The sequence below is a fragment of the Apodemus sylvaticus genome, chromosome 2, assembly GCF_947179515.1.
Source record: "Apodemus sylvaticus chromosome 2, mApoSyl1.1, whole genome shotgun sequence".
NCBI lineage: Eukaryota > Metazoa > Chordata > Mammalia > Rodentia > Muridae > Apodemus > Apodemus sylvaticus.
In genome coordinates, this window is record NC_067473.1 from 128,535,176 (window position 1) to 128,548,152 (window position 12,977).

At 45.1% G+C, this 12,977-nt stretch overlaps 1 protein-coding gene across 4 annotated transcripts in view; it reads right to left on the bottom strand.

Moving 5' to 3' along the window:
• Frmd4b (FERM domain containing 4B) overlaps window positions 1-12,977 on the bottom strand; it is a 321,370-nt gene that overhangs the window by 149,514 nt on the left and 158,879 nt on the right. The window contains exon 1 of one of the 4 annotated variants that reach the window (XM_052174395.1): window positions 11,962-12,058. The exons of the other annotated variants lie outside the window; for them this stretch is intronic. Coding sequence (XP_052030355.1) covers window positions 11,962-11,985 — 24 coding nt within the window. The 5' untranslated portion in view covers window positions 11,986-12,058. Of the gene's footprint in view, window positions 1-11,961; window positions 12,059-12,977 lie in introns of those variants that run through there. 4 annotated transcript variants of the gene reach the window in all.

Sequence of the window (12,977 nt, forward strand, 5' to 3'; positions counted from 1 at the left end):
GAACGAGGGTGAAGAGCACAGGCTTGGGGTTAAGCCCAGCCTCACTCCATACTACCCATATGATCCTACATTTTTCTTCTCCCTTCATGTAATAAGTCATTTTTCACCAGCTACCGACTCCTTTAGAATAGATGCTTCCAAAGACCATGGGCTGGGTGAGAGGTGGGCTATTCTCTTGAGCCCTCGAGCCCCAGGAAAAAAGGAGCATGTAGCTCCTGATGTAACCTTCTAAAGCTACTCTTCCCCTCCCCCTCCTCCTCTTCCTTCTCCTTCTAGAGACAAGGTCTTAATATGTAGCCCTGGTTGGTCTGGGACTTGCTATATAGACTGGGCTGACCTCTAATTCATAGAGATTTGCCTGCCTCTGTCTCTTGAGTGTTGCTATTAAACTGGAACACTGTACCTGGTTCCTGTTTTCTTTGTAAGACAAAGCCTCATGTAGCTCAGGCTGGCCTTGAAGTCTCTATAGCTTTTAGTTTTTCCTGTTACTCTCCCACATGTTGGGTTACAGGTATGTGCCACCAGATCTAGTGTTTTGTTTGTTTTGGTTTAGTTTTCATTTTGAGACTGGATCCCAACCAAGGTGTAACCTGAGTCAAAATACTATGGCTACAATTTTATCTTTCGAACTTTGTGAGTCATAATTCCGATTTTAAATGTGAGCATGGTTTGATACAACTTCTCTTTATGGTTCCACAGCTAGACTGTGCCAGGACTCCTGGCACTGGGATGGATGGGGTGGGTATGGGAGTGGGGGTGGGGCACTCTTTCTATAGATCTGGCAGTCTTACTATAACATTTTCTAAAAAGGGAAAGTTAACTAAACATAAAGGAAACTAACTAAAACATAAGCCAGCTCTGGTATGCAATCGTTCTTTCCACATATTGAGACTATTTTTTTCTTTATCATAAAAACTTGGAAATAAATAAAAATACCACACACTGAAATTAACCATACGCAGAGACTATAAAGCTTAAGTGAACTTATCTCCACTTAGAATTAGCATTCAAAACAGAAGCTGTGAAGTCTTGTATCAAGCTTGACACTTTCAGTATTGAATAGATTTCATGAACTTGCTCACCACTAGAATTGAGACAATCCGTGGCCGAGTTAGACCAGAAAAACATGTAGCTTTGTATATATAAGCTCGTGTGCAGTACCCAGATTCACTCCATCCTCCTAAATGAGTGAAAATTAAAAGTGTAAAACTATTTCAGAGTTGGTGTGGTAGAACTAGTGTTGGCACTCAGCCGAGGCAGGAGGAGCACATATTTGGAGCCAGCCTGGGCTATGTAGTGAGACCCTCTTAAAAGCTGAGATCCCAGGCTGAATCAAGTGAATGAATGTAGATCTTGCCGGGTGTGCTTTCAGTAGTCAGCAGTGGCCTGTCAGGGTGGATCTGGCTGGCTGGGAGGCCCATCTTTTTTATGACCCTGAAATCAATGAAAATAAATGCACCAAACAGTTTTATGACAGCCCAGATGGGAGGAGCCCCGGCATGCAAATTGGAGCAGGGAAGAATTCTATCCCAAGGATTTGTTCATGTTTTTTAACTTTTATTATTATTACCATTATTAATCATTAGAGTGTGTGTGTATGTGTGTGTATGTGTACACATGTGTGAGTGTGCACTCAGGCACGTGTCTGCACACACGCACATAAGCTATTAACAGATGTGTGGAAGTCAGAGGACTTTCTGGAGTCAGTTTTCTCCTGCTATCCTGAGGGTCCTGAGCATGGAACACAGGTTGACAGGCAAGGCAGTAGAAGCTTCTATCCACGAAGCCAGCCTTGAAGAGCCTTGTTTAAATAAACAGATGTTGTCAGCATGTGGACTGGGCCAAGAGTGCTACAGAAGCCAGGCCTGGGAACCAGTGAGCCATGCTGTCCCTGCAGCCCATGAACAGTCTGTCAGGGAATCAGATATCTGCAGAGCTCTCTGTTTTGTTCAGCTGTAGCTTCTTTCCTTTTGGGTCCCAGACAGTCTGAGTTCTGCTACAGAAATTCCTGCTGCAAACGTAATAGGAAGTTACTTATTAAAACTGCATGTGAGACAGTAAGGATGTTTTTCTTCTTTAGTTGACTAAGATGCTACTGTTTCATTTCTTTTCCTGATTATGAGCATACCTGATTCCCATCCAATTGGGAGCTACTTTCTCCTGCTTTCTGCCTGCTTTCTCCCCCTACCTCTTTCTAGTGAGTGGACCTACTTTGAGCCACGCCCTTCTCTTGGGTCTAACAGACTTGGTTGGGCAGATGAATATTGGGCAGCTGAATCTCATGCCACAGATGAAGGGACCAGAAGTAACCCTATATTTAATTTACGTGCCATGAGATATACCATTTTAAGTAATCTCTTCACTTTCCAGGGATAGGCATGAGAGTAAAAAAAGCCTTTTGCATGCCATGTTCAAATATTGTACTGAAATCAAGGGAGTGTTCTAGAATGTGGTGGTACATACTCTAAGGGTGAAGGGAAGAGTCAGGTGTAACACAATCATGGTCAGGTTCCAGGGGAAGACAAGAGAACAGGATGGCTCTGCATTCTCTTCGGCTGCTGGCTGTGCAGCCTTGGGAATCGATTAAGGTTTTGAGCCCCGGTCTCTGACTTTGGAAAAGGAGAGGATGTTGTCACCATAGCCCTTGGCATAGACCCGCCTCATCCCAGGCTCCTGGGGTCTAACACCCACTCCCCTTATTTCTGCCTGAGATAATCATGGGAGAAAACAAAGTGTTAAGAAGCACTTTCAGTGATTTGAAAAAATGATGGGAAAGTCTTGGCTCCATAAATGGCTATCAGGTGCCCATCATCATCCACAAGTCCAGTAGCTATGATGTCATTCTCCTCCCTGGCATCACTACTCAGGTAGGCAGGCTTTGGGCTCAAATCTCAGCCTCACTTCTCTGCAGGCTGTGTGACAAACACACCTTCGTGCCCTCACAAATGACAGCAGGTTCTCATTTTCTAGAACTTTCTAATAGAGTCTGGGGACTCCACAGTGACACATGTGCTGAACAGTCACAGCACCATTGCCTTGCTTCCTAGTGAAGGAGGCAAGGGAACCAACCCACAGGATGACTTCAGAACAGCAAGTACCACACAAACAGGAAGCAGGGAGATGTGGGAGAGTCGTGGATGTAGGCGGGGCAGTCAGGAAAGGGCTGCTTGAGGAGGCTGACATTTAATCTGTGATGGAAGTGCTGAGATTTACAGCCTTGGTAAATCTGAGACAAGAACATTCCAGAAAGAGAAAAGCAAGAAGCACAAAGGCCGTGAGACAAAGTCTTGCTTAGTTCACGACACTGCTGCACAAGGATTTTCTTTCTTTTCTTTCTTTCTTTCTTTCTTTCTTTCTTTCTTTCTTTCTTTCTTTCTTTTCTTTTCTTTTCTTTTCTTTTCTTTCTTTCTTTCTTTCCTTCTTTCTTTCCTTTCTTTCTTCCTTTCTTCCTTCCTTCCTTCCTTCCTTCCTTCCTTCCTTCCTTCCTTCCTTCCTTCCTTCCTTCCTTCCCTTTTTTTAATCTCATTATAGCCATCAGAAAAATCTGCTTTCCAGGGCTCAGTGGTTAAGAGCACTGCCTGCTCTTCCAGTGGTCCTGAGTTCAATTCCCAGCATCCAAATGGTGGCTCACAACCATCTGTAATGGGATCCAATGCACTCTTCTGGTGTGTCTTTTTAAATCTTTTTAAAAATTTGCTTCCCTGTCCCCTAAATATTTCAACCCTGTGAAATTTTAATACCATAGACACAGTCTATATCTCTAAGGCAGAACTAAGCTTCGTAAGGCTTCAACATTTTCTCTATTCCCCATGAAGCAATTTTTATTTTCTTTGGCACTTGGCTTAAGAAAGCAATGGCTGGAGCAAGGCCAAGGAAGAGTACAGCAGATACAAGAGTCAGGAGAGTTTCATCAGTGGTACTCACAGGATGTCTCCTGGACCAACCATACAGTTAGAAAACTCAGAGCTGGGGCAGGGTTGCATCTCCATAGGTAGCATGCAAGGACACCCTTGGCTACCTACTGAGATAAAGCTCAACCTGGGGAAAATGAGACCCGGTCTCAAAACAAACGTAGATACTCATGATGCACCTGAGACCTCTTTCCACAAGGCTTCCTGCATGCTCTAACTCTGATCCATGTTCAAGTCTGAAGCCATTGGGCTAGAATGTTCACTTTGGCCACGGAAATTGTGGTGCTTGTGACAAACGCAGGGCAAAGCTGCTGGAGACTCCGGACATGGAGGAGGCAATTTGGGGACGTTTATATTTATATAAAATGAGTCTAGCTACTGGGAGATGAAACTGGGGCTGGGCAGTGTTGGAAGAGAGGGAGGCAATGTAGGAAGCTTTACAAACTGGTCCTCATCTGCAAAATGGGAGAACATATGCAAGCTGCTAAGAAACACTGGATTGCACTGGGTGATGCGTAATGCCCGTGAATCATCTCTTAGTAATGCTGTTCTTTAAAAACAAAAGTAAATGGCCTCAAAGGTAAAAAGGAGGAGGAGGAGGAAGAGGCTGTGGTAACAACACGGTAAGGCTTTTAAACAAAGAGGAGTGAATGTTAGTAAGGGACTCTGCAGGCTCAAGATAAACTCAATTTAAATATTCATAGATACCAAAGTACAGAGTAAGCGCCTGACAAATGCTGAAACTGTTCTGATCTGGTCTCCAGTTCTTCCTTCCAAACTTCTACTTGTTAAAGTCGAACACACATTCATCCCACACCCCACACCTCTCCGATAGAGTCCCCTTCTTTGAGTCAGCATGACCAATCCGGTGAGCCAGCAAGTAAGTTTAGTGTCTTTGCGGTCTGATAACTCTGGGACATGCTTACAAGGCAGCTTCAGGTCAGGGGAAGGTACCTGGTGTTCTATTCAACTTCCTTTCCACGCCCCACCCTACAGCTGTGGGATTTAACTCTTGGGGCCCAGAGAGTGAAACTTAATGTAATATCTAAGTTTGAAGGTCAGCTTGATGATTAACTCTTAACGCTGGTAAAGTATGAAGTGTTTTCTGTGGGGAGGCCTGCCAGGGGAGGGATAAGCACTAGGCTAACAGGTGTCTAAGACTAATGTACCGGATTTGTTGAATCAGTGGGACCCTGGCACCCCTCAGGTTAGGCTACCCATCCTCAGTAGGCCAAGTAAGTAAGTTAGGTAATAGTGGAAAACTGACAGAGGAGATTGTTCCAGTGTGGCCGCATGGGAAGAGGAGCAAAGAGAGCCAGTGACCCCCATGCCTGTTTTTAGGGGTCCTAGCACAAGATTTAGGCTTAAACAGAAGTTAAGACAGTGCTTCTCAACCTTTAGGTTGTGACCCCTTTGGGGGGGTGTCTAATGATTTTTCACAGGGGTCACATATCAGATATCCTGCATATCAGATATTTATATTACAAATCTTAACAGTAGCAAAATTACAGTTATTAAGTAGCAATGAGCACTTTATGGTTGGGGGGGTCACCACGGCATGAAGAACCATGTTAAATGGTCCCAGCGTTAACACTGGGTTAAAGGTATGCAGAACCAAGGAGTCCGAGCCAAGGTGTGGTCTACCTATCACCACTGCTTTAGCTCTGTCTCTCCTGCAAGGGGGGGGGGGGGCTGACAAATTATCAAAACAACATGAAACCTCTTTCTGGGAGACAAGCTCCCTGTCTGGCTGGCACCAGACTTCCAGACTGTTCTATCTCCCAGGATAAGATTTCTGGGGAAATTCTAATTGTTTGGGCTCCATTGTCTCAATTCCCTGATAGGCAAAGGGAGGCATACACAATTCTATTTAGAATATCTTCATTCCTGCCTGGTCAATTGCACAGATTCTCACAGAATCTGATGAAACCTCAGAACAAATCATTTAATTCTTGTAAGTCTGGATTTTTTTTTTTTTTGACAGACGTTAAAGACCAACAGAGGGAAAGAAGGTGCACATAGCTTTGAGCACAGTTCCCAGACTTTATTGTCCACCAAGATCATTACTAAGGGCTGAAATGGCCACGGGAACATGCAGCTCCATGAACCATTAAGGAAACACCATTCTGTATACCTCCAAAATATGAATATAATTGGTTTGGAATGGACATTGCTTGGACAGGACAGGACATTAAATAAAACATTTGCAGTCTTGCTGCTCTCAATATACGCATTATGTCCATCTCAAATCTCTCAGCCAGCCCTGAAGAACACCTCCCCATGTCTTCAGATCACATGCAAGTTTGGGGGCCTTTTAGAGAAAAGCGTCAGAGCTGATCTCGGTCACATCCATCCCTTACACAATCTCATCCCTTTCGTCCTCCGTTTTGTACCTACTTTCCTTCATTCTCTGTCTGTGCTGTACACACAGGTCTCCTTTGGAGTTTTCTCTATTCCATCTTCTTTCTATCTCCAGAAATGCAGGCTGGAGACAGGCTTTAGCTATGTTGTCTTTAAACACATAGATTAAAAATTATTTTCTGGGAAATGGTTCAGTTGGTAAAGATCTCACAGGCAGGAAGGTCCTGTGTTTAAATGCCCTGTATTCACATAAAAGTCTGGCACAGTGACAGTGCACCTATAATGCCAGGGTTGGGGAGGGGGAAGGAAGAGAATTTGGTGGTATTACTGGCCAGCCAATCTAAACAAATTGGTTAGATCTCCAGAATCTGCAAGAAAATCTATGTCAAAGGGCAGGGGGCCTGGGGAGAGGCTCAGTAGGCAAAACACTCACCATGCAAGTGTGTAGAGCTGCACTTGTGCCCTGAAGCACCCAGGTAAATTCTGGGTGGGCATGGTAGCCTACTTGTAACTCCAGTGCACGTGAGGTAGAGGCAGAGGAGACCCAGGGCATGCTGGCTAGCTAGACTGGCTGGGTTCAACTGAGAGGCCCTGCTTCAGAAGATAAGGAAGTGATTAAGGGAGACATCTATGACAGTCTCTGGTCTCCACAAGCAGATGCACAGATATCCATGTGCACCCTTACACACATGTGCACCAAGAAACATACATATATATACATACATACATACATGCCACATACACACACACAAAAAATGGTGAAGAAAAAGATATCTGACATCAAACTCTGGCCTCTATGAGTATATATGAACATGCACACACACATGCACACATACATGCTCACTCACACACACAGACAAACACTGACCAGCAGGGGTTCAAGACCCAGCTTGGCCATTCTGCTAATGCAGTGGCTCCTGACTGTCCCTAATGTTTCTGTCCTTTAACACAGTTCCTCTTGTTGTGGTGACTCCCTACCACAAACTTATTTTTGTTGCTACTCCATAACTGTAAATTTTCTACTGTATGAATAGTAATGTAGACATCTGTGTTTTCTGAAGATCTGAGGTGACCCCTGTGAGAGGGCCAATGGACTCCGATAAGGGTCAAGATCCACAGGTCGAGAACTGTTTTGCTAATGAGACCACTGTGGACTGGTTTCCTGATCTGCATGATGAAGATGTAAGCACACAGTTACTCTCCACGTTGGGCTACCTGCCTCCGGGGACAAGTCTACTTAACTACTGGGCCCCAAGCCTGCAGCGTGCTCTTTGCAGAAGGAACCACTAGACAAACACCTGAGGAAGGAGGGCACACACGCACGCACGCACGCACACACACACACGCACGCACATGCCTATTAACTGGGAAAGCAACATAGTCCTTTTTGTCATGTAAAGCATTTAAAGAGCTGGGAGGGTGGCCTGTGCTTTTAATTATAGCAGTCGAGGAGGCTGAAACAGGGCGAGAAGTTAGAGACCAGCCTGAGATAGGCAGTGAATTCAAGTCTAGCCTGAGATAGGCAGTGAATTCAAGTCTAGCCTGAGATAGGCAGCGTGACCCAACTCAGACAGCAGTAAGTACATAAGTAAGTAAAGGGATCACGAGATGATCACGGTATTTCTTTTAAAAAGAAAATGGGGGCTGAAGAGATGACTCAGCAGTTAAGAGCACAGGCCTCTCTTGCAGAGGACCCAGGTTCAATTCCCAGCACCCACATGGTGGCTCAAACCCATCTACAATCCCAGTTCCAGAGGATCCAATGTCTTCTTCTGACCTCTGTGGGCACTACAGACATGTGGTAAACACATGTAGGCAAAACCACACACACGCGCACACACACACACACGCACACACACACACACACACACACACACACACACACACAAAATAAATATATGAATAAATTAAAAGTATTTTTAAAAGAGGAAGAAATGAATATGACAAAGCAAGAAATGTGTCACGTCTGACCTTAGCACTTGTCTATTGAAGTGGAGTACTTACATCTCAAGAAGCATCTGGCATAGCCATAGTTACCCGAGCAACCTTCTAGCACCCCAACTCCAGTACAGAGATGATTATAAAATCCCTGCAGATTTACAGATAAAGCCGCCAAAGCTGACGGCTGTTTTCATGGGGAGCAGAGCAGAGCAATTGCTCTCTGGTCCCACTAGGGTGATCTGACTCTCAGTGCAGCACAAGGCCCTGTACCAAGAGGGTACAGCTGCCTCTGGACCTGGGAGTTACCGAAGGTAAGATTCCTCCTCTCAGAGGAGCTATATAAATAGCTGCAGAAGGGAGGTAGCAGTCCCTGCTCTCAGATTCAAAACACCTTCTCCAGAGTCCTGGTCAGTGACAACACACCACACTTAGAACACATTCAAATAAAGGTAGTAGCATTTCTGGGGCTTCAGGATGTTGCCCTCAGCGAAAGAACTAATGGATGGGGTCTTAAAGGAAATGAGGCTTCAGGCCCAGTCCTCCCTTATGAAGGAGGCTTCGTGCAGTGTTAGGTTAGCTTCACAGCTTGGTCTTCTGTCTTCTCCCACTCCAGGATTCAGAAAGAAGGTCCTCACTAGTGTCAGAGAGAAAGAACAACAGGTTCACTGAAAGGAGCTGCAGGAAGTCACCCTCCAGAAGAGTGAGAGAGGGAAAGGGGGGGAGGGGAGGGAAGGGAGGGGGAGGGGAGGGAGAGGGAGAGGTAGGGTAGGAGGAGGGGGAGAGGGAGAGGTAGGGTAGGTGGAAGGGAGAGGAGGGGGAGAGAGAGAAGGAGAGGGAGAGGGAGAGGGAGAGGGAGAGGGAGAGGGAGAGGGAGAGGGAGAGGGAAAGAGAATCTAAGATCATGGTCAGGCCTTGTAGTGGGAGACTATGAGAGGAGATAACTGCTGTGATGCATGATGGGAGTCCTGAAGGGACAGAGACAGACCCCTCCGTTCTGGAAAACTTTCTGACTCTTACTCATTTACATGGGGTAAGGTTCTCCAACCACATAACCTAGACTGGCCTGGTCTATGTCCCAAGGGGCACGGAGGCAGGCAGACACTGAGCACAGCCATAACCTTATCCTGTAGCCACAAGGAGGAGGGCTGCACAGCTTGCTTTCTCTCCAGCTCTCTGGAACTGTGTGTGTGTGTGTGTGTGTGTGTGTGTTATGGCCTGATGTCTGAGAGAGGGAGAAAGGCTAGGGAGTCTGCATGCTCACAGCATCGTCAAGTGTTGACACCTTGAATTTGGGCTTCCCAGCCCCCAGCACAGTGAGAAACAGTTTTAGTTTGTTGCATTTTAAAAATAAGCCACCCACTTTCAGGTGTTCTGTTAGACAAGACAAGCGGACTCCCAGGCGTCTCATCCGGAGGCCAAGCACCTTACCATTCTCAGGAAGAATCAGTCTAAGAGAGCAGACCCCAGCCTGAGACCCCTCATGGCATTTTCAAGTGCTGAGATGAATCTTCAAGGTCTCATTTCCCACAATAGAAGCAAAATGTATTGAAAAGACTCTTTCCAGAAAAAAGCATTCTACAATTCTCATCTCATTTGTTTTGGGTTCAGATCTTTAACATGGCCGAAAAATACATCCTTAAAATGCAACTTCTCCCCCGCCCCCCACTTACCCTCAAGCCGATACCAAGTCTACAAAAGACATTAGATAACCATCTTCCCTGCCTCTATTTGTGAATCTCTGCCCAGTGAGTCCAGACAAATGTCCACAGGGTCACGTGGCCTAATGTGTCCAAAGAACAGAAAGCCAAAAGATGCTCTGACACGGTCAGGATGCCAGCAGATGCACACAGTGGGACCAAAGGCGCCGCTGGTTCTTATTCGTGTAAACACTGAACATTGCTTTCCCTGAAAAACCACCCATTTGCTGTACACTGGTCCTTCTGGTCATGTCTAGATGCTTTCACTACATCACTGCTTTTACTTATTGTATTTGGAAACCGTATAAGCGACTGTATTCACCACCTACCTATATCTTTAATGACCGACAGGAGGCAGCTTTCCCCCCTCACATTATAAATGTGTTTTAACCATTCCATCAGAAGCTCAAAGGGATCGCTCAGTGTGAGAGTAGGAAGGCAGGGTTTACACACACACACACACACACACACACACACACACACACACACACACACAGAGCTGTTAACCACACAGATTCAGCTCTTCTTTCTCTTTTCTGGGGAACAAGATTATATCAAAATCAGGCTTTCCAAACATGGCAGAGAGTCACTGTTTGCCCAAACAGCCCTGATTTGATTTCTCTCTAAATATGCGTAACTCTGAGGACTCAAATCCAGTGGTTAGTGCAAAAGTTGATTTAATCCTTTGACCTCAAAATCATATTAATTAAATTCTACTTATCGCAGCAGTTGTCTCAAGTCATCAGCTTTGATACTCACCGAGTGAGTATCAAATGAACTATCAGTAAAGCCTGGGTGAGTGGCAGAGAGTAGAGGGGTGAGAGGCTGACTGTCCTTGCTGACTGCTGGAGCCTTCCAAGACTTAGAGACTTAGAGACAGATGGCTCATTTCTAAGGGCAAACCATTGTGTTCTATTATGGTGGAAGGTCCCATCACAGTCCCCACTGTGATATGTTTGTTTCTTTAAGGTTTCTCTCCTCTTCCCCAACCCCAGCTACTTCCTCTACAGACTTCCTCCTATGCCCGCTCCCTCCCCCCACCAGCTTTACACTCCACTACATTAGATAATTTCCTTTCTTTTCTGAAGTCTACCCAGATTCCCCTCCGTTCCCCCATTGCCAACAACTGACTAAGGAAGAAAGGCCGAACACACGAGCACTCGATATTGGCCTTTAATGAGTTTACCATAACCACATTACAAGGGAGAAAGAACTAAAAGCTCCCCTCTAATACGGATGTAAGACTTCCTCTGACAAATCAGAAGACTATATTAATTAATTGATAGCTATCTACAAAAATGACATCTCCGAGGTCTCTTCTGTGAGCTGACGAGTTCTGGTCACACAGAAGCTTTGCCAAGAAATATCATAAAGGGAATGAACAGGATTCAGTCGCCCTGCTTTCCCTCGGCGGAGCCGAGCACACACATCAAAGGGTCCTTTTAGAAAGGACACTAATGAGTTCTAACACACTCGAACCTTTGCTGCCAAACTCCAGACCAAAATGGAGGGACCCCATCTTGCTGATGAGGTGATTAACAATTACAAATCAAAAGCATTTCTGTGCTGCACGCAGGGACCCTTTCCACTGCTCTCTCCAGGATAAGTGAAGGAAGGAGCTTGAATCTTTCAAATTACAAAATAATTAAGAGAAAAGAAAGAATAGAAAAACAGTAGGTGTGTGAGGCTGACAGTGACCTGGAATGACACATTCCAGTCATCACTGAAGTGCTGAAGAAAATCAGAAAACCAGCCTTTTCAGAAGCCAAGACAACGTTTTACAGGAAAACCTTCCAAAAGACGGGCATTAAGAGTCGTCTCTGTTAGGATATTGTTCTGGACCTTACCCAACAGAAGTTAAGAAGTAATTCCTTGAAAACATGGAGATATAAGCGTACCTTGTTAGTTTTCTTTGCTAACAGTTTGTTTCTGAAATGTTCTGCTTATAGTAACCTCCCCCCATATAGCGTTAGAACTTGTCCAACATTTTGCTCAAGATGCTCCAGGATTTTGCCTGCCTGTGGTCTGATGGTCAGAGACATTCCTCTTACCTCCAATCCATGACTGAGGCTCATTTAAAGGGACTGGCGAGGAGGCGCAGGACGCAGGACACATGTATTCAGCGCTGCGGGGTGTGTGTGACTGTGTCCTCAGCCACAAACCGGTAGAAGCAAGGACCCAAAGCCCCCGACACCTTCCGCTGCCATATAATCACAAGGAAGTGACCTTACTGTTTGTTGCTTTGATTAGAAACAAAAGCCTTTCAACTCGAGTCAGGAAAGCAACAGAGGAAAATCCAGCTAAAAAGCCTGCTGTTTCTTTTGGACAACTGAAGCTTCTCTTCATTATACTATAAACATATGATGGCATACTGTGTGTGCCCTGAGTTCTCAACTTCATAAACAATGTCCAAGAGGAGTTAAGAATTACTTAGAGATAGGCTATGCTGGGTACCATTCAAACACCAATTTGGCTCCCCATCCTGTGCATATTCTGGGCTAGTCTGGGGATTTAATATTTGGAATAGAGGGTTTAACGAACTTTGCTTCTCAGAGTCATCATAAGCCAATGGCTTTTCCACTCAGAAGTAAACTCAGAGTTCCACAGTGAAAACATCAACATCACTCAGCATCAGGGATGCCAGGCACAGAGTGTCTTGGCAGGCTAACTGTGGACTCAGAGAGGGCTCATTACATCATTTGCATTTTGCAGAATAATTTACCAGTGGAATTATTCATGGGGTAGGGAATATTCAAATTATGTTATGCTTCATCGTAAAATGAGAAGAATTCACAGAAATGTAATTAATTGACTTGTTTTTCTTAGGGCAGTTGAGAAAGGGCTCATAACATGGTGCCACGATTCTTCTATCTGAAGAGTAGGAGCCTTCTGGCCAGTATGGGTGTAAACCCAAGTACCAGAGTTAAACACGCATGGGTGTTTGTTAGTGGTTTGTCTTTGAGAGGGCTACTTGATCGTTGTAGGAACGTATTTGCTCTTTTGTAGACTGGAGACAAAAATCCCTATGTCTCAGGGCATTTGGGGAGGTAAAGGAGATAGCACAGGT